The sequence below is a fragment of the Rhinichthys klamathensis genome, unplaced genomic scaffold, assembly GCF_029890125.1.
Source record: "Rhinichthys klamathensis goyatoka isolate OS25496 unplaced genomic scaffold, OSU_Roscu_1.1 h1tg000056l_1, whole genome shotgun sequence".
Classification (NCBI taxonomy): domain Eukaryota; kingdom Metazoa; phylum Chordata; class Actinopteri; order Cypriniformes; family Leuciscidae; genus Rhinichthys; species Rhinichthys klamathensis.
The window spans coordinates 1,440,126-1,461,467 of record NW_026606601.1 but is presented as its reverse complement, the minus strand read 5'-3'; the positions used below and the strand labels follow the sequence as shown (position 1 = coordinate 1,461,467).

The 21,342-nt window shown below is 37.2% G+C and overlaps 1 protein-coding gene across 1 annotated transcript in view; it reads right to left on the bottom strand.

Annotated features, from left to right (window-relative positions):
• dnah1 (dynein, axonemal, heavy chain 1) overlaps window positions 1-19,075 on the bottom strand; it is a 34,648-nt gene extending 15,573 nt beyond the window's left edge. Inside the window, exons 1-45 of the mRNA XM_056248621.1 lie at window positions 18,914-19,075; window positions 17,969-18,041; window positions 17,710-17,881; window positions 16,569-16,713; window positions 16,257-16,389; window positions 15,922-16,080; window positions 15,343-15,595; window positions 14,390-14,544; window positions 14,066-14,277; window positions 13,688-13,986; window positions 13,062-13,212; window positions 12,663-12,853; window positions 12,309-12,534; window positions 12,104-12,223; window positions 11,455-11,537; window positions 11,221-11,362; window positions 10,868-11,023; window positions 10,510-10,708; window positions 9,978-10,231; window positions 9,392-9,604; window positions 9,078-9,242; window positions 8,866-8,987; window positions 8,553-8,658; window positions 8,212-8,391; window positions 7,688-7,828; window positions 7,396-7,559; window positions 6,726-6,836; window positions 6,317-6,611; window positions 5,799-5,912; window positions 5,560-5,709; window positions 5,311-5,397; window positions 5,006-5,192; window positions 4,672-4,763; window positions 4,426-4,580; window positions 4,172-4,349; window positions 3,862-4,056; window positions 3,116-3,235; window positions 2,872-3,030; window positions 2,600-2,701; window positions 2,349-2,489; window positions 2,098-2,258; window positions 1,823-1,980; window positions 1,125-1,298; window positions 504-682; window positions 186-413 (exon numbers count right to left, since the gene is read on the bottom strand). Of these exons, the coding sequence (XP_056104596.1) occupies window positions 186-413; window positions 504-682; window positions 1,125-1,298; window positions 1,823-1,980; window positions 2,098-2,258; window positions 2,349-2,489; window positions 2,600-2,701; window positions 2,872-3,030; window positions 3,116-3,235; window positions 3,862-4,056; window positions 4,172-4,349; window positions 4,426-4,580; window positions 4,672-4,763; window positions 5,006-5,192; window positions 5,311-5,397; window positions 5,560-5,709; window positions 5,799-5,912; window positions 6,317-6,611; window positions 6,726-6,836; window positions 7,396-7,559; window positions 7,688-7,828; window positions 8,212-8,391; window positions 8,553-8,658; window positions 8,866-8,987; window positions 9,078-9,242; window positions 9,392-9,604; window positions 9,978-10,231; window positions 10,510-10,708; window positions 10,868-11,023; window positions 11,221-11,362; window positions 11,455-11,537; window positions 12,104-12,223; window positions 12,309-12,534; window positions 12,663-12,853; window positions 13,062-13,212; window positions 13,688-13,986; window positions 14,066-14,277; window positions 14,390-14,544; window positions 15,343-15,595; window positions 15,922-16,080; window positions 16,257-16,389; window positions 16,569-16,713; window positions 17,710-17,881; window positions 17,969-18,041; window positions 18,914-19,075 (7,362 nt within the window). The remainder of the gene's footprint in view (window positions 1-185; window positions 414-503; window positions 683-1,124; window positions 1,299-1,822; window positions 1,981-2,097; window positions 2,259-2,348; window positions 2,490-2,599; window positions 2,702-2,871; window positions 3,031-3,115; window positions 3,236-3,861; window positions 4,057-4,171; window positions 4,350-4,425; window positions 4,581-4,671; window positions 4,764-5,005; window positions 5,193-5,310; window positions 5,398-5,559; window positions 5,710-5,798; window positions 5,913-6,316; window positions 6,612-6,725; window positions 6,837-7,395; window positions 7,560-7,687; window positions 7,829-8,211; window positions 8,392-8,552; window positions 8,659-8,865; window positions 8,988-9,077; window positions 9,243-9,391; window positions 9,605-9,977; window positions 10,232-10,509; window positions 10,709-10,867; window positions 11,024-11,220; window positions 11,363-11,454; window positions 11,538-12,103; window positions 12,224-12,308; window positions 12,535-12,662; window positions 12,854-13,061; window positions 13,213-13,687; window positions 13,987-14,065; window positions 14,278-14,389; window positions 14,545-15,342; window positions 15,596-15,921; window positions 16,081-16,256; window positions 16,390-16,568; window positions 16,714-17,709; window positions 17,882-17,968; window positions 18,042-18,913) is intronic.
• Between the last annotated feature and the right edge of the window lie 2,267 nt (window positions 19,076-21,342).

Here is a 21,342-nt window from a genome sequence, read left to right as displayed (position 1 = left end):
TATCAAAGCAAGCAAAATGGCAAAATAATAAATAGGTTAAAAAACTATTTTCAGGAGAAAATGTGACTGGTGGTTGCACATGCAAAAGTTTGAAGTCTGATACATTTTTCTGGTATCGTTAATTTCTGTAGCAAGCACCACTAATATGTTACTGAATAAATGCAAGGCAATATACGCCCATTTACCTTTTCCTTATCTTCAATAAGCTGGTAGACTTTAACAGACCCGGGGACCATGAAGTCTCCATATAAGACTGGCTGATATGGGACCACCTCTTCAATCTTGCACCCGAACTCCTGTATGTGAGTTTGGAGGAGCTGGTCGAACCACTTCCTGTCCTCATCACTGACCAGTCGATCCTGGAACACCCTGCAGCTCTCATGATACCAAAGCTGCAATAGCTGTATTTTATTCTGTGTAAACAAAGATTACACAATTTTATGAAGATCTAAATATATAAAACATGAAATATCTGAAAAACTGAGGTTTATCAATGGTGGTACCTCTATTTTCCCAGCCTCTGCCATCAGGATGCCCTGGAAGACTTTCGAGAGGTCCCTCAGGTTGAACGTATAGTGAGATTTAGCAGGTGTAGGTAGGAGTGCAGAGGTAATAGTGGAGTATACCCTGATGGTAGCATCCACTAGTGACTCACTGAACGGTTTCATTTCTGGAATTTTCTCTAGAAATCATAGACACAAAATGAGCTCATGTGAGAAAATTATTTTTTCAAGTGTGACATATACACATCAATATAAGCTCAATATTGACATTAAACAATACATTAGTAACTTATATTTTTATATTGAACGTATTTTTGTTCCTCTCGCTTTGGATAAGAGCATCTGCATAAATGTAAATATTTGTAAATATCAGTTCGAATTTTGACATTTAGTGGTGACATTTCTCTCTCTTCCTTTTCTCTGTCTATCTTTTTGTCTCTCTCCCTTTATCAAGCTTACTGCCTGGGTCCTTTTTACTCATATTTCCATCTGTTGAAAAAAAAAACAGAATCCATTTAGATCCATTTAAAATGCTACCAAAGCTTCTGACAGGTGTTTCCTGTTGAAACCCACATTTAAACGCATACATATCTAGATGCCCGCATGATGACTGTCACTCACCCATCCAGTTCCCCAGGATGGTGGAGAAGATCTTCCTCTTGCTGGTGTCCTCCATCTCAGTGAATGACAGGAAGTTGAAGTGGCGTGTGAAGCGTTGAGTGATGGGGTTTCTGCCCCCGCCGGGGGGACCCATGGCACATGCAAAGTTTATGTCAACAATGTTTTTAAATGTGCCTGGTAAACACAGAAGACAAATCAGACTTAACAGAGTTTGTATAGAGTTATGTGTGCATATGTTTGTATACTACCGTTCAATGTTTAAGACTTTTTAATGTTATTGAAAGAAGACTCTTATGCTCATCAAGGCTGCATTTATTTGATCAAAAATACAGTAAAAACAGTAATATGCAGTACTGTGAAATATTATTACAATTTAAAACAACTTTTTTGTTTTTTATTTTAAAATGTAATTTATTCCTGTAATTACTCCAGCCTTTAGTGTCACATGATCCTTCAGAAATCATTCTAATATGCTTTTATGCTAATATGCTAATATTTTTGTGGAAACCATGCTACTTTTTTCAGGATTATAAGAAGTTTAAAAGAACATTTATTTTAAATAGAAATCCTTTGAACATTATACATTTCTTTACTTTACTGAATAAAAATTATAAATTTCAGTACTGACTCCAAACTTTCAAATAGTAATGTATGTAAACGTGCAATGCATAGAAGATTTGCATTCTAATTAAACGCACCTATCTGTTTCCTGTCATACCAGCCTCCGTGATCCATCCACTGGCGCAGCAGTTCAATGGGAGGCTGGGCTCCATATGTTTCCAGCATGGGCATGTTCAAATCATCAATGAAGAAGATTAAATATTTTCCCAGAGGAGGCCCAAACACACCCTTACGCCTGTAAGTAAGATATTTAAATTCTTAATTGAATGATCAAAACGATTCACTGTATGCACAGCGAATTAGTAGTTCAATTCAATAACAGACTGATGAGAGGAAGAGATAGAAGAAGAACCTCCTGTCGAGTTTGCTGTCAATATAGTCTTGAGTTTGGTTGGAGGAAGTGCGAGCAGAGAACATAAGGAAGTGAGTTATGTATTCAGCAGGCATGTTCTTGAGGAGCTTGTCTGATATGGTCAGGGTCTTTCCTGTGCCAGTGGGCCCAATGCACAAGACCTGACAAATCAGAGAAGGAAACAAGCTTAGCAGCACATATGTGTGGCATTACGTTGACTGTATGTCAAAATGAGACTCAGAACTACCTACAGGCTTCTTATTAGAAAGCAGCATGTCTATCAGGAAGGACATGCGAACAGTGTCGACTGTGGGCACAATGATGTCTGAGTATCTAGTTTCTGGAGTGATGACCACTTTCTGGGCATATTTCATCCAACTGACCCACTGTATCTGAAGCATTTGAATAATCAGATGAATGTATGTTTATTCATTTAAAAATTATTTATTAACCTAAAGCAAAAAAAAAAAAAAATTTAAATGTTCCAAAAACATTCTCTCACCTTCCTCTCTTTACCCTCCTCCTCATCATCAAAACGACTTATTCCTGCATCATCTAAATTAAAATCGTACACTAGTCCCTCCTCAGGGAAACACAGTTGGACCTGAAAATCAAAAAATTAGGTTTGCAAAATGCTTTTCTCTCTGAATAAATAAACTTACATAAGAAAAATAATGATTTGAACACTCTCTGGCACTTCTGTTTAATTATCTACAGTATGGAAATCATTGCTGGTAGCACTGGGCTTCACAATAAATGTATGCCTCTATTGACCTTTTCTTCAGTCATCTTGCCCCTGAGCCAGGCACTGAACCGTTGGCTGCTGTCAGCATCTCCTGTAGCTCCAACACTCCATACGAGTGCAAAGATAAACCAAGGCTCAATCAGCTCCTGCAGCCGAGACAGTTTCTCCTGGGAAAGAGGCTTCTTACCCTGACCACCCAAGCACAAAAAAATCAGTTTAACAATGAATAAATTTAAAAAGTCTAACCACTATAATTCTAAAACGTTCTCTGACCTCTCGTGGGATGAAGGGCTCAAAGAAACAGTCCAGTAGTTTGAGCAGAGAGCAGGTGAGATTGCTGTCCATGGATGTAATCACTTCCTTTACTGATTCTCTGACAAATTTGATGGAGTCCTGAGGATACAGATTACAACACCTCAATCCTGATAGACAATGAACTACATGCCTTACATTAAATTCACTTCATATAAACAGATATTTGATAAACAGACACAGTCTCTTACTGGACCGAAGCCCGGCCTATACCAACCTGATTAACAAAATAAACCGCATAACATACAGTACATGAAATTACATTCACAATCATATACTGTATACTGTACATCCACATATTATGTTAATACAGAAATAAATAGGTATGAATAATACAGAAAGGGACTTGATTTATTTGATTCTACATGTTGGGGTAGAAAGCTATTGGACTATGATTTTTTTTAATCAATATTATTTTGAGCAGAAAGGTAATTTTTTAGGCAGAGAAAGTTATTGATGAAAAAATATTAATATAATTTCTATTTTAAAATATCTTTAAATGTTTATTTACCTGACAACTAATGTTAAAGTTCAAATGTAAAGTTCATCATTCTTTCCAATAAGTCTAATGAAGAATTTGGAAAAAGACAAGTTTCCGGGGAAAAAAACTGTACTAAGAGGGGTTAAGAAAGTAAATACTGTTTAATGTTCTGTTTTCTTTTAATTCAATTTAAAGCATTCAATAAAAACACTGTAAGACCAATCACCTGTAAAAACCTTGTGAAGAGAGAGTTGAGTTGATCTGTGTAGGTCTGAAACATGCCAGGGATAGTACGGAGCCAACACTCAGTGAATGGAGTCAGACCCAGAATACTGGGCTCAAGATACACCATGCCACAGCGAGAAACCGTGGCAGGAGATGCCACTGCCAAATCCTGCACCTCAAACATCATTGTCATCACCTGAGGGCCAAAATGATGTCAGAAAAAAACCCCAGAAAATTATTATAGTTACACAAAGGAGGTACAATACGGAGAGTCATATTGTGAAAGTGGCCAATAGCAGAAATTCTCATACATCAGAGAGTTTGATGATCTCTCCAGAACTCAGACACAGTTTCTTGTTGTCATCCAGAACCGTGTTCATGTTCTCGATCCACACAGCATCCACAGGCCCATCAAACATGTACCACTTCTTCTCTGGGTCCATGGAGGAAGCTCCATCCCGAATGAGACAAGACAGTATACCATCCGTCCTGTAATCGAATAGTGTGTGTTACTTTTAACAACCTGTACAGTATTGTTAATACAATTAATCCAGAGTGCACTCACCACTCATGAGTAAGCTGGTCGAATTCTCCGTAAAGCTGCCCCATAGTGATGGACTTTGGGTTGAGTATATAGGTCTGTACAGCCTCATATACTCCTCCACTAACTGAGGGCTGGCCTTTCAGAGCTGTCATGGCTGCTCCCAGCACTTCATAACACTACAAGTATGTGAGAGTGCATATAAGAAAAACTAATTCCAAAATTAGAACTAGGAATTTTTTTGTTCATTTATGCATTAGCAAAGCCTACCTTAGTTTTCCCTGAGCCTGATGGTCCTACCAACATTAGACCGTGTCTGACTACAGTGGTCTCGTATAACTGAATACACTTGGTTATATAGCCTGTAGGACAAGAAAAACATGAACCACGACAGAAGTAGCATTTTGTACTTGGATTAAGCACTGACAATTAATTTTAAAATGCATGAGATTTTATAAATTATATCATTAGATTATATGCAAATTATATCACTTTAAACATTTTTGAGGTCTTGCTCGAATGATACAAGCTAATGATAATACCAAATAAATTGAATAAAGCTATTTTGCTAAGGAAAGATGGTTTGTTCTTATTTTCTTCTCACCATTCACATCTTTAAGGCACTTGTTTGCACAGACGTTCCTTATGGACTCCTCTAGGGTACCATAGTCAATTGGCTCTTCACGGATCGTGGGGAAGAGGTCGGACACAATGCCATTGAAGAGCTTGAGGTCATCCTGAAGAAACTTTGGCACATTGACATCCCTGATGGCACGCAGACATATCAGCTCCTGCATAAATCATGCAATCAGTTTAGCCACAGACAGTTTTATAATTATGATGCTTCAATAAGGGATCAAGCAGTAGAAAAAAGGTTCAACAACTTTTAAAGGAATACTGCAAACACACCTCATTCATGTCAGGATTTTCCCTCTTTAAGTTTCCAGCTGCAGAGATCACCGTTTTCACAGCTCTCATCCCAAAATCATAATGATCCTAATAAACAATATGCAAAAGAGTGAATTTCAAGCAAATTAAGATTAGATTTATTTAAATTAGATTTAAATAAACATGAATCTAGATTTAGATTTACCGAAAAGTTATAGTACTAAAATAATTAATGTAAAACTGGAAACACCCGTGACGTAAAGGTCAGACCTGTGAGCTGAGCTGTTCTGAGGACAGTTTAAAGGTGCTGGTGATTTTTTTGGACAACAGTTTGGCATCGCTGAAGCCGAATGAGTAAAGAGAAATCTCTGCTATCATGGCATAATCAGGGATCATCATAGCCACAGGACGGAAGAGGGCCTGAGGAACACACACAGTTCAGTCTTTTTGTATATATTGAAATGTGTCTTTAATTTGAAGGTTTAGATTGCTGTTGGCGAGCTCTGTACCTTTAAATTATCAGGTAGTTCAGTACGACCAGCATAGCCAGGGTTCATAGTGATGAAGACAGCACAGGACGGAACAAGGGAGATTTCCATGCCTTCAAATACAAATGTCTTCACCTGAACTCAAGAAAAACAATACCAGGTTACCTTTTGATCAATTAATTTTTTTATCAGAAATAAACTAAACTCTATGGCCCAGTTTCACAGACAGGGCTTAGATCAAGCCAGGATTAGGCCTTAGTTCTATTAGGGCATTTAAGTAGCTTTTGTAAATGTACCTTAGAAAAAAACATTACTGGTGTGCATAAGACAATGGCACTGATATATTTTAATATATGTCAGTGCAAGTTGCTTTCAGTTAAACATGAATTTTAGTCTGGGACTATGCTTAAGCCTTGTCTGTGAAACCAGGACTATGTATGAGTGTTCCAACAAACACGACTTCTGTCCCAAACATGCATATATGACAGTGTTTTGATAGTAGATCAAAGCTGTATGCTCAAGTGTGTGACTTTACTCACTCTTTGCTGCTGGGCTTTTTGAATGGTTGTGATCTGTTGAGCCACGACTGATAAAACCTCCACGTCTATTCGATTGAATTCATCAAAGCAGGCCCAGGCCCCTGAACTAGCCAAACCTTTGAGAAACTTGCCCATGGCTATAAAGTCCAGCTGATCAGAGCAGTTAAAAACTACAGTCTGGATGGCCAGAGCTTTGCCCAGGTCTTTAGTGGTCTCCGTCTTCCCAGTACCTGCAGGGCCCGCCGGGGCGCCTCCAAACTTTAAGTGAAGCGCACCAGTCAGGGTTAGATAGCACCTGTGTGGTGGACAGTGTATATCATTTATTTCTAACAAAGAAAGTATCCTTCAAAAGACTTTATTTTGAAAACTATATGTATGTATAAATGAAGTTCAATTATCTAAATGTCACCTGTCTGTCAATGGCGTGATAACAAGTCGTCCTGAGTTACCAAGGTACTCATAACCATACAAGAACTCAGCATTCACTGCTCTGATGTACAGGTCATCACGCCAGTAATATCTACAAACACACAAACACTAACACATGTCTAAACTCCAATGCCTATAAAAATGTATACTTTTTTTGAGCTAGGATGCATTAAGTTAACCAAAAGTAACAGTAAGGAGATTTATTGTTACAAAATATTTCTATATAAAATACATGCTGTTCTTCTGAATTTTCTATTCATCAAAGAATCCTGAAATGTAGCAGTTTTCATATATATATATAATATATATATAATTTTCTGGGTAACACTTTACAATAAGGTCTCATTTGTTAACATTAGTTAATGTATTAACTAACATGAACTAACAATGAGAAATACATTTGTTACAGTATTTATTAATCTTTGTTAATGTTAGTTAATAAAAATACAGTTATTCATGTTAGTTCACAGTGTATTAACAATTGTTAGCAAATACAACTTTTTATTTTAATAATGCATTAGTAAATATTGAAATTAATATTAAGATTAATAAATGCTGTAGAAGTCTTGTTCATTCTTAGTCGTTAGGTTGTTAACTAATGAAACCTAATTGTAAAGTGTTACCATTTTCTGGATTATATATTGTATAACCTCAGTTGGCTGATCCACTCAAAGTCATTGACACTGGATACTTCCTCCTCAACCAGTTTGGCTGCCACATCTTTAGCATGCACTTCAATCACAATAAGTGCCGAGAGTATCGATCGCTGCATCATTGACAGGCGACCCCGCACCAGCTGGACCAAATCTCCCAACTGTTTGTGAATATACAAAACTTTTATGGATCGGAATGTTTCCATTTTAGAACCTACAAATATGCAGTGTACAGGGAAATCTTCACCTGGAATGTTTAATTGTTTGCATTCATGGAAACAATCTATACCTGCGTCTGTAGCTGTGGATAAAGCCGATCTGCCAGATCTCCCTTTTCCAGAGACTCTGACACCTCTTGGGTCCAAAATGTTTGACAACCAGCTATCACCACCTGACCGGGCCAGGACAACACCCACTCTGTGCGAGGATGCTGTGGAGACGAACAAAGAGATTTGACTCTTTATATCAGAACAATCAACCACCACTGAAAACATTAACTAGTGACAACACTAACAATAACTACTTACGCAGGGGTGTCAAACTCAGTTCCTGGAGAGTTTAGCTCCAACCCCAATTAAACATACCTGAATCAACTAATCAATGACTTTTGGATTACTAGAGACTTCTAGTCAGGTGTTTTGGAGCTGGTTGGAGCTACACTCTGCAGTGGCCCTCCAGGATGTGACTTACAATGATAATACAAATAGTATTTAGATTGTGACCAAAAAATCTAGTGCATTTGAAAGTTTATAGTGATTTATACCTATTAAGGGTACCATTGATAAAAAAACAAAGAAAACAGCATACACTAACCTCAACATAGGCTTGCAGTGAGCGACTGATGTTGTCTCTTACACTGGCCTTCATGGAGTTCTCCACTTCCCGCAACCAATGCTCCACATTCCCAGAAGGAGACACAGGAACGGACAAACGGACTTCTTCTCCCTCACCAGAGTACATGTGTGTGATCTGCAGATCTGACTGGAACTGGAGCTGCATATAGTACAATAGATTTCATAATCTGTGGCATTAATTAAATCATTATTACTATATAAACCAAAATTATATTGATATTTTCTGCCATGCTAATTATTCGAATTTCTAAAATGGTGAAAATATTAAATCTGATCAGTTTTCTGTAAAAGAGAACTCACACGAGCGATGTTCTCAAAGCATTTGCGGAGATGTGGCTGCACTGCTGTTGGATCTTTAGTCTGGGATAGAATCTCCAGCAACTCATCATCTGATAAAAAATAAAATCTAAAACCAGAATAAAAAGAAAAAACTGTTTTAAAATAATTCCTTATACAATCATAGTGATCATGCACAGATACATTTAAAATTTGAAAGTGCTAAGAAATTAAATGCTATATTAAAATATGAAATGTTAAATGACAAATTATTGTTTAATGAATTGGGCCTGCCCTACTGTTCATGAATAAAACCATAAAAACTGATCATTTTAACCTAGGGAAGGCGCTTCGTTTGGTCTCCAGGTATTCACTCAGTCCTTTCTGCACAAGCTCCAGTAAATTGTTACAGTCCTTGAGACTGGCCAATAGACGTGGTTCAGGACAGACCTCAATCACCTAGACCCATAAAGACAATCACATTTCAATTCTTTAATGAACCACTGCCAAATCTACTATAGTATGATTAAATAGTCTGACTCTGCTCACCAGACTGTTATCATGGGCAGCCTTCATGATCTTTCTCCAGGTGCGCTCCATGGTCTGATACCTCTTCCCTTCCACAGGAAGTTGGCGGTTGATGTCATCAGAGCTGAAAATAGGTTCCATGTACAGCCACGACCGCTGACAGATAAGCCACTCTTCTAAAACCTCCTATCAGCAGAGGGCCACAGTGACACAAAGTCTTTAATAACATCTTAAGGAAATTAATTTAGTTATTTTTTCAAAAATACCTACATGCAAACTAAACAAGCAACCCAACAATATTTCAAAATCATACCTACAAGATGACATTGGCTTACCTGTGTCATTTTCAATTTACTTTCCCAATTGCTGATTCTCTCCTCAAAGGGTTTTTTAAACGGGGAGAAAGCCATGCTCTGGGTCATTACAATGTGGTCATCCAGGAGCTGAGAAGCTTCATCTGGGCTGTTCAAGATGTAAGTGCCCGTCTCCTTATATGCAATCACCTCAAACCTCACTGTTGACCATTCCTCCTCCATCTTGTTCAGAGCCTAAAGCAGATGTGTAAAATAAAAGTAAAAATACTGTAATATGAAATAATATGCCCATGGAATTGTTGTTATACAATTCAGAAAAAAATATCAACAAGATGAAAGCCCCTGTGATATATTCCACTATTGTTAATAAGCTATTAGTGCTGGAAAAGATATAGGTATCTCATAAAATATGAATTTAGTTCCAGTCATATTATTTCACACTATAATTTTAAAGCACCATCTGATATCACCCACAACTGTAAAGACCCCCTGATTTTAGACACCAGTGATTTTAGACACCTGTCAGCCCTGAGGCGTTCCCCAAAGCGTCATCAACGCAGAGCCAGTTCCCTTTCGAAAGGGAACAACTCACAAATATTACACTCACTTGCTCAATAGCATATTCTTTTCCAGCCTCCTGAGCTACACAGCTGATTTCCTCCACATGATTTTGCAGGCCCATCTCCAGACAAAGGGAAAAGGTTAGGTTCGCTTTAGACCTCATATTAATGTTGATACGTTCAGAAAGAAGTTCCCAGTGGCGGTTCCGCATGCCTGGATTCCTTAGGCCCCGTATTAGAGGAATAAATGGACGGAACTGTTCAATCTTAGTCCGTATTTCAGATGCCACTTCTTGACAGGCTAAATGGAGTCAAGAATAAAAAGTTGTTTTTAACGGAATGATATGAATAGATGGGTGTTAATATAAAATGTCTAAAAACAAAGAATTTCCACCAACTTTTGATTTTATGAGAATTTAGTTTTCACTTATTGTAAACAGAAAAATGTATCACATTCTTGACATCAGTTATGACTAAGTTATGCTAAAACATAAACATTTTTATTTGTATCCTCTCAGCTCAGCTTTGTTCCTTTGTTCCATTTTTATTTGTATCCTCCCAAACTTACTTCCTACTTACCAGGAATGTCTTTAAACAGTTTGACACACTGGTGCATAGTCTTGTAAGCATCAGTGACATTGCGCTCCAGCTGTTCAGGGTTAATGGCTGACAGCGGGTCGTTGAGCCAGCTTTCATGCCAACGCAGCCAATCAGATGTCGTCTTCCACAGGTCATGAAATGGCTGAAACTCTCGGTTCAGCTTCTGTAACTCTGTGTACTAGACAACAACCATAAAATATAAACAAAATATTTTTCAATTCAAAAATGTAATTGATCATATTGGAAAAGTATGGTCTAATTAATGTTACAAAATAAAATAATAAAACAATGAATCATTAGTTTGTGGTTTAAAAAGGGTAAATTAGAGTTAACCTACATCAGAGACTGGTTTGTCAAAGAGTCGTTCACGGTTGTTGTAAAGCTGTGCCATTTCCTGACATTCTTTTAGCTGCTTGTCCACTCTCCGCACCTCATTTGCCACCTCTTGTGCTCTCCCAAGGTTTGTGTATCCAGAAAATCCAGCCACCACCGTCTGAAAATTAACAGAGGTGACTTAATTTCAATGCCCAGAGTTACCATTTATTCAATAAATTCTCATGACAAAACATCACATGCTTGGACTTTATAGTATGATTTAATTCAATAACTGATGAGCATATTTTGCTAAGGAAGTAAACAGGTAGTGAGTCCCAACTATTAATGCATTTAATAATGATCAGTGAGTCTGACCTGCAGGAAGCTCAAGCGTTCCAGGAAGTTGTTTTGGTCAACGTCCTGAATCTTATGGAAGCGTTCTTCATCCTCAAAATGTTGGGCTTTCACTGTTTCCATCTGGTTCATGATCTTACAGGGCCATGCCACTGCTGTCCACCTACGCAACATTTAGTATTTAGGAGCTCGGCTACACAAAGGACTGGGTTAAAAACACTATTTCATTAAATGGCAAGGCAATGATACACTCACTTCTCATTGAAATCCTCATCGGAGAGACTGTAGAAGAATTCATCCATTAGATCACATTCAGACATAGCTTTGGATAAAAGATCCTGAAGGAGGCCATTAGCAGGAGGAGACAGAGAAAGGTCATTCAAAATACTGGAATAACCACAACAATGCAATGAGATCTAAATAAGGCAGACATGGCCACCGGGGAGTACATGTGCTCTGATATGCCACATGGCGGCGGCGTTTTCTGTCACTTCTCCACTGACCTTTCCAATTAAAGGCAAAAACATAAAATAACAACATTGTACATTTTCTGGGTGTAGCTATGCAATTGCAAAGATGTTCTTGGTGATTTTTAGCACATATCTATATCATTGCTTAGATGTTCTGGGTGGTTGCTAAGGTGTTGCTAGGGAGTTATGGGTAGTTCACTGTTAGGTGGTTAATTACTGTCCAAAGTCAATAGACCCACCTCCAAGTCACTATTATATTCTGGTCTCTAGATATGGCTTGAATCCTATAATATAAATGTACAAGATTTTTTTTTTTTTGGCTTATTTTATTGAGTTATTGTGCATAATATAATTTGGTTCAGAGTCAGACTTTGACTACTGGCAATCTAGTAGGACACATATTATGTTGTGCAATGATAAAACAGTGACTGTACCTCATGCACTTTGAGTTGCTCAGGGACTAGTTTTATCCATTCTCTCTGCTCTATGAGATCCTCAATGCAGCTGGGCTTATCAAACAGCTTTTTGCTGATGGCTTTACACTCCTTACATGCCTGAAACACACGGACAATTTTATATAATAGTGTTTAATTCAGACTTCATTAAAAATGCTTCTAATCCTAATGAACACTGACTCACATCCTGCATCTGTTGATGTAATCTCAGGGCAAGTCGGTCCAGCAATGCATTGGCGAGGGCTTTCCGTTTCTTTACCAGGTTTTGCCGAATGGCCTCCACGCTGACCGTGAAGGGTCCGATGATGATGGCAGAGGGGATGGACTGATCTAAAAGTTGAATCTCCCTCAGGTGCTCCAGAACTTCCTGCTTCACCTCCTGAGGGGTCTGGTTCTCCTGACTGTGCAATCTTGAAGACACAAAAATATAAGCAGAACAACATTCCTTGGTGTGTAGGGTATATAGCACACTGTATGTACATTCTTTACAATCAACAGTATATAGAAGGAAACAAGCAAAAAAATATTAGAGATTTACTCTAGAAAAGTATTGATATCAGAGTTGTAGAGCTCAAGGTGGCGTTCATATTCACGGGCGTAGGCTCTAAGAGGTATGATGGCCTGTTTCAGGGCCACACTGATGCTCTCCCTCAATTTCTTGACTTCAGGTTCCCACAAGCCCACTGACCATAACACATCTCCAACAATGAACATGTTCGTCATTACAAACTGAGAGAATAGGAAGAACAAAACAAAAAAAAAGCTTCAAATACATTTTTTTAACAAGTATGTTTTACTAAATAATTTTGACTTTTTAAAAATAAGAAAATAAAGTAATTTTGATAAACACAACCTCTTTATGGTCTAATTTATGGTCATTTATTTAGTGAAAGATCTTCATACAAGTTATTTATGTGTCAGAAATCAGATAGTGAACCTTGTCTACTTGAGGAATGTTGTGTGTGGACAGGATTCCTTTATCAAACAGGTTGATAACGGAGGTCTCAAAACTCTCTAGAGGAGTGCTGTAATGAACCCCAGTCTGGTCAAGCACCAAATCCACTGAGAAGAGGGGTTTCTTTTTTGGCCTGCATAAAATCATGTTGGATTGTGAATATGTTATATACAATTACAAAACAGTGCCACTCATATTCATTCAATCTTTATTAAGGACACAGAATCCCGGTCCATAGTATAAAAAAAACAAAAAAAACATAATACATTGTTTACCCATATAAGCAAGAGCGCCAGTGCTTCCAAATTCTATATTATCTCATTTAGATCAGTGTTTCCCAAACTTTTTATAGTAAGATAGTATTCATAGTTATTCATAGTCCCTCCTATCTAAGATTATATGTATTGTACCTCTTGATTTTTTACTGTGTTTTTATTTATTTATTTATTTATTTTTAAGAAAAATAACTAAATTTAAATACTGTTAAGTTCCCTTAACCACTGATATATATCCATTTATACAAAAGTAATTAAAGATAAAGCTATATCAAACATAATCATATAATCATATTTAACAAGTAGTAACCAGGATAATGAGAAATCACATACTTGTATGGGCTGTTTATGAGATCAGGGCCCCATGTCAGATCTTTGGGGCAGTGTAGGGCACTGTGGCAAGCATCGAGCAGTAATTTGGCCAAGCTGGCCAGGGAGTCCTGCACCAGAAACCTGAGTGAGTCCTGCTGAATGCTGCGAATCAACGCCATCAGGCGAAACAGTTTGGACATAAGATACACATCCCAACGGGACACAGTGACATTGTACCAGCCACGTTTTTCATCTCGCAGACTAGACAAAATCCCATTACATAAAGCCGCCAGCCATGACTCTTGTAGAAACAAGTGGACCTGTAGGAAGACAGAAAGAGTATAATGACACAGAGGCACATTTGTATGTGTATGTGTGTACAGGTGGCAGTTTGTTTACCTGTTCATGTTTCTGAGATTGTGCCGACTCAAACTCCTCCAAGCGAAGTGATTTTTTGAAGCTGAAATGGAACAGGCTCATTTCTGCCACCCTGTTGCACTCTTCTCTCACTTTGGACAGCAAAGCAATCACTTCAGGCTTAGTGAGTAGTGAATTAAAGACAAAATCTGCACGGTTCTTTTCAAAAGGATAGTCAGGGACTGACACAAAGCCTAGGAGAAGGGGAGACGGCAAGTTGTTGGTTGGCATCAACAATAATAAATCAACATTAAATCTCGGACAGTCTGAAAGTAGTCTCTTTTCTTTTGATGTCCATCTCTCTACCTCTCTCGGGAACACTCTCGGGTTCTTTTTGAGGAAGTGTGATATAGGAAAACTCTGGGTTGTCCTGTACCACCTTATCAAAGACCATCTGGTTCATAGTGCGACTGTACTCCAGATAAAGCTCTTTCTTCAGCCGCTCCTCACAATCCTGTAGACTGTATAGACAAATGTGTTTTTTTGAAAAACAAACTAATACTATCGTTGACAATTCTGTGCAGCAGACATCAGTAACTGTTTATGTAATTATATGGTGTGTGTTCTGGAACTGTACATCTGGTGTTAATGGTGCAGATGTTTTTTTATAGGAAAGTCTTAATGTTTTATTCTTAATGATCATACTTGGGCACAATGGAACTCATATGCATATTTAGCCTTTTTTTACATTACTGTACACCAGTGACAGAGATCCATATTTTATGCAAAACCCATAACTATTTTAGTTACCTTTATCTCACAAAACACACTACCATTCAATTGTTTGATTTTTTTTAAAGTCTCTAATGCTCACAAAGGCTGCATTTATTTAATCACACATACAGTAAAAATATTAATATCGATATATTTTAAAATATAATTTATTTCTGTGATGACAAAGTCGAATTTTCAGCATCATTACTCCAGTTTACAGTGTCACATGATCCTTCAGAAATCATTTTAATATGCTGATTTGGTGCTCAAGAAACATTTCTTACTATTATCAATTTTGAAAACAGTTGTCCTGCTATATATTTTTGTAAAAATCGTGAAATGTAAAAAAAAATTTAGGTTTCTTTGATAAATAGAAAGTTCAAAATAACAGAATTTTATTTAAAATAGATTTTGTTGAAACAATGTCTAAATGTAAAACGTCTTTACTGTCACCTTTTACCAATTTAATATATCCTTGCTTACCTTGACTTGCTGAATAACAATTACTGACCCTAAACTTTTGTTCACGTTTTCATTCTTCTCACCGTTTAAGATGGAGGCCTGGTGTGGAGAGTGCATATTTTCTGATGTGTTCTAAACTGGTGAGATTGAGAGTGGGGGTGCCACTCCAGACAGGCATACAGTCAATGGAAAGATGGTAAAAGATTGAGGCCTCTGTCTTCTGTCTCAAGTTCTGTGCAAACTGGACTCTCTGGGCAAAGACACATGGGTCCTCCGCACAAAACAGCAGCCTGATCCTGGGAACCCAATACTGCCCTTCTTGCAGTGACAAAACCCCTGGGAAAGAAAGGAAGTTTGGAATAGAAACAATGGTTTAAGAAAGTTTAACTATATCACAGAGTTAAGCATGAAACCAAAACTTTTTGTGGCTTTCAGTTGATGTCTGTAAGGTTTGATGCTAAAAAAAAAAAAAGTCCCTCTAGCCAGCATTTAAATGTTTATTAATATTGACTTTCTTTCTCTTCTGGGATGAGCTGTGATATGTCACATCACAACTTTTCTATTTCAATAGGAAATATGCCAGCATAGGAAAAAAGTGCTTGTTAAACTGTTTCATGAGGTGTTTAAAATAAGCAAGCTTTATGAATGGCTTTTGCACATGCCTTTTCTCTGTCCTCCATTCAAAATGGGTTTTCCCTTAGAATCTCGAACCCGTCCATTACGGTCCACTTTATGCACCAAGTACTGTTTCTCCTCCTGGCTGTATTGTAGTACGCCAACCAACTGCCAAGAATACTCCAAAGCCGGGCTCTTTGGATCCACTACACATTAAACACATGAGGAACAGACGTTTAATTTTTCCCACATGTTCCCATATGGCTCCCACTGGATGGGCTGTAATATGAATTTATTTTCAGGAGGAACTACAAGACAAATGATGGGATCCATTCGACTACAATATGTCAGGTATTATCAGAGGGTTTAGACGGCACCGTACCAGGTGGGATGCTGTTTTTTGTCGGCAGCAGGGCTTTGGCAGGAACAGGTTTGCGGTCGATGGAGCCTTGCTTATAACCTAAAGCCAGCCATTCCTCTGGAGTACGGCAGTCAAACTCCTCGTTATCGAATATCTGGTGTTACATAAAAAAAAAATTATAAACACAAGTATGCAGCCAATTAAACTGAAATGGTACTGGAATTTAAACTAAAGCATCTACATGAAGACTGAAATAAAGGAAAAAGCAAACTAGAACATTCAAATTCACTTCAAGAATACTTCATAAATCAATATACAAGCAACATGCATGACCTCCAGAGAAAGGTAGTTTGAAACAGGCTGGTAGGGGTTTTCTGTCTCCGCACTCGTCTGGTATCTGGGCATCAGCTGGTTGGAGTCAATGCCTTGCTCAGTCAAAAGCTTACTGATATCTAACTTCTGATACTCCCTCCTACGTCTGAGAATTAAAGCAGACACAAACATCCATGTATACTACATTTAAAATCTGGAAATATGCCTTATATAAATAAAAGAAAACATACAAAAAACATTAACTCTCTGAGGTCGGCGGTATCGCCGGCGATACCAGCTCACTTTTTTCCTTATCAGTGCAAAAGAGACTCAAATTACTCGGTTGATTTTGATCTTACATACAGTATAAGTGTTATACATCATTCGATCATCCTGTTAAGTTTGTATTTTTTTTGTGGAACCTCACAATAAAAACAAAGTGTTGTGCTTTTCGGCAAATAAAGAAAAATAAACATGATGAGCGTTCTGCGTTCTCTCTGTCAGTGAAGTCCATTCTGAAACGCGTCCGAAAAATGAACTGTAACTAAGTCAATACTTGTCACAGAGATACGAGACATGTGTCTTTTTAAAGCTTGTATTCTCTTCTTTTAAATGAAGTAATTTATTAAAAAAAGAAATATTTCCAGTTTATGTAATCTGTTTGAAACCAAGGAGAGGTACAGTTTTTTCGTTCTCAGTTCATTATCTTTAATTAGCTGAGGCCGCCAATAACAAAATGTACATGAGCCTTTTTCAAATGGATGAGCATCTACTCTAACTGTTTAGTATCAACCAAGAACTGATAAGAATGTAAATGTGTACCTTGAAATGCAATGTAAGTCGCTTTGGATAAAAGTGTCTGCCAAGTGCATAAATGTAAATGTAACCGTAAATGTAAATACTACTGTTTAAAATGTTCAATAATTAAAAAGCAATAATTTACAGCAGAACACACTTTGGTTAGCCTTTTTGAAAGTGACAATTTTTCTTAACCTTGCATAATTTTATCCATGGTTTGTAAGAGGATAAAGCGTGTCAAGCATCCTGTCCATGCTGGCATCTAATTTAGTTATCTTCTGTCAAAAACAGACCTGCGGCTCATTTTTGGGTTCTGACCCATTAGTTGAGAGACCCACTGGTGATGTTTGTTTGAACTGCTCACCTCTCAATCTCGATCTTGCGGGGCACATGTCCTGGGAGGCAAGTATAAGCTAGCTGAACTTTAGGAGTGTAACTTCCAGAGTGAAAGTCTGTCTCGTGCCTGAGTTGTGTTGATGGTTCTTGCCAGTTGTTCTCCAGAGCATTGTGCAGGTCAGGAAGTGTTTTTAACATAGCTGTTACAGTCAAAAACAAAGAAAATACAATGAGTAAAGTTAGTTTTAGCATTTGTGTTTTGACTTGATTATGGGTTGATTTCTTACTTTTGCGGGAGTTGGACTCGTATCCCGCCCGGCACAGTAAACTCTGTTGGGTCACTGGACCTTGTGTATAAGTCTGAAAAACAGCAGCATGAGTTTTTGTGATCATTTTTAACAAAACAAGGTAGCTATATGTTTAGGCTTACATTTATGTGTATGAATGAGTAGGACCCCATGATTTCTGTGATGCAGAAAAATGCAGACAGAATAGAGTTCAACAGTTCCCGTCCCCTTTTTCAACAGCGCTGGTTCCGGAAGTATTTTTTCGATTCATTTTTACCCGTAGGGTTTTAAAAAAAGACTTTATTAAAGATTTATAAGCCATGAAACAAGCTAACCAGCTACATTGACTCATTACATAATTTGCAGTGCTTCGTGGGAGTAGGCGGAGCTAAAGAGCTATTTTGGTACTTGTTGCTTTTCTTTACTCTGACTGGTGTAATTTTATGTAGCTACAGCATAATGGGTAATGTAGTTTTTTTAATGAATTCTACTGTAAAATACAATTATTTAAAAAAATAAGCTGAAATAATGCGGACTGACGGCTTCAGCAGAAGCAAATACCATCGATTAACAACCTCTTAGCTTACAGTAGGTCTGTCTTTAAAGGTTTAAAAAGAGTATTTACTTCCAGGAACTGACTGTTGACCTCTATAGTCAGTGGAATTCAGTCATAAAAATTTAATGTGTAACTCTACAACTTCGATCAACACTTGTTGTACACATCTAACTAACTAAATAAATAACTAAAACATAAATTGGGGGGAAATGGAAATGAGGAAAAATAAGATTTCATAGGGAACTTGTATTAGCTACATTTTAATAAACTGTTAACGTTTTATTCAACTGATTATGATATACATGCTTTTTGATTATTAAAAAATAAATAATTCAAATGGAATCCAGAAAAAGAAGCAGTAAAACTAAAGAATAGAAAGAATGTTTTACCTGTTGCAGACTTTTGCCTGATGAAGTTATGAGATCAGAGTAGATGCCCCTCAGAGGGGACAGTTTGCCCCTGTGACCCTCTCTAGACTTGTTTGGAGGGTGAGGACAAAACTTGCCAGATCCGTAAGGATGGTTTTCACTTTGCGTCTGTTTTTTGTCCATAATCTCTTATCCAAACCGTAAGAAAATAAAGAAAAGTTACTTACGAAAAAGAATTGTTTCATGCATTAACGTTACAGTAACTTATGTTTAGCCAAACATTGTCACAAAGTATCTAACGTTAGCACTGTATTCCATAAAGTATGACAATAGCGAGATGTATATATATATATATATATATATATATATATATATATATATATATATATATATATATATATATATATATATATATATATATATATATATATATAGCAGCTATACATTACGGTCGAGTTAAGTACATAGTTCAAACAAAAATCCGTTAAAAGCACCGTTTTTAATTGACCTCACTTCAAATCACAGCAGCTGACAGGCATCGCGTAAAAATATATGTACAAAGTTACAAATATATAAAAAGTGATATAAAAACTGCAAACCTTAGGTAACATAGAAGTTTCAGTGATTACTTCGTGTATATTTTCCGCCGTCCTCGAGCAATATTTTGACTGTCATTTAGAGACGCTGTAACGGTTGCTAGGCCAACGTCGTTCACGCGGAGCTTGTTGTAGATTCCGGTGCACGAGACAAAATGGCTAAGCGCTTTACAATCACTGTTACTGCTACTGTTACTGTGGGGAGCAAAACAAACATTGAGGGCTATGCAAATTGTTCTCTAGTCTGCAGTTTTAAAAAGAAATTATATTTACTCATCAAGTTAAGCTTTAGTATAAGGTCTAACAACTGTGCAAAAAAATAATAATAGTGAAAAAAGTGCTTCCAAGGTCAGAGGGCAGAGGCCATAAGAAAATAAAGAAAAGTTACTTACGAAAAGGCATAATTGTTTCATGCATTACAGTATGTTTAACCAAATATTGTTACAAAGTATCTAGCACTGTATTCCATAAAATATGACAATAGTGAGAGGTATATATATATATATATATATATTTATACACATACATATTACTACTACTACTATTATACTACTATACTAAGCGCTTTACAATCACTGTTACTGTGGAAATTCAGAACTGCATACTAGCATGCTACTCCATTTCTGCCATATAAAGATATAGCTAATCAGGAATGGTAATTTTCAGACTGATTTATGTGTAATTTCTTTTACATTGTTTAATGTGTGAAAGATTTTATAGAGAAAAGATTTAATGAGATAATGTTTTGATCAACTTGAAAATGATATGTGTAAATATTAGGTATTTAAAATGTTAGGTTAATTAAAAAATTATGAAAATTTTAAATTAACAAAGGCTTGGGGCAAATTTGCCAACACTTTTTTTTTTTTTTTTTTTTTTTTTTTTTTTACTTCTGCCCCTCAGGTAAAAATGCTTTTTTAGGTTTTAAAAGTTTTTATTTTTTAATTTCTGACATTGCTCATAAGTAGCCCTCTATATTTCCTTATTTAACACGATACTGAAATTACATATAGTATAAATATATGACTGCAATGGTCTCAGCCAATGACAGTCTCTCATGAGAGTTTTAGCAATTATGTTGAAACTCAGACATTTAAGGCATTTATAGTTCTGTACTGCATCAGTTAATGGCAGTAATTATGATCTAATACACTGGAATGGGCGTCCCAGAGTGATCCCAACCCATCCGTTCTCTTTTCATCTCATCCTGTGTAATTGTACATCCCGAATGACCCACAGGGATCCTCACACTCCTGGGTCAAAAGGTCACCGAATCCTGCCCCGTTTCCCAGCAGAGATCATAAGCAACACACACCTTCATCCCCGCTGGCCCTGCATATCATCCTGAGCATGCTCACTGTAGTGTGCATGAATGACTTCATGTGCCTGAACTCATGTGTCATTCCCAGAAGGTGTCTTGCAAACCCAAAGACAGGGTTGGGCAAGGTCAGAGGTCAAGTGCATGTGTGAAATTCAAAATGAGGCGCCACAGATGCCTTTTGACTTTGCAGGGGATCTAACTGCCATCACTGTACAAAGGACTAAAAAGGACATGACAGACTGACAGATCATTAAGGAGATTAATCAGATCATTAAGTCAACAGGTCAAAAAGTTAATGGCAGCGGAGGAAACACTTGCCAATTAACAACACAAGTGATACTTTGTCACAAGCTACCAATGCCTGCTCAATTTACTCACCTCAAATGAGGAAGTTAGTGTAAGGGTTGCCAATTTCAGTAGAGGAAAATAAAGGACACTCCCTTGAACTCTTTATACACTCACCTAAAGGAGTATTAGGAACACCATACTAATACTGTGTTTGACCCCCTTTCACCTTCAGAACTGCCTTAATT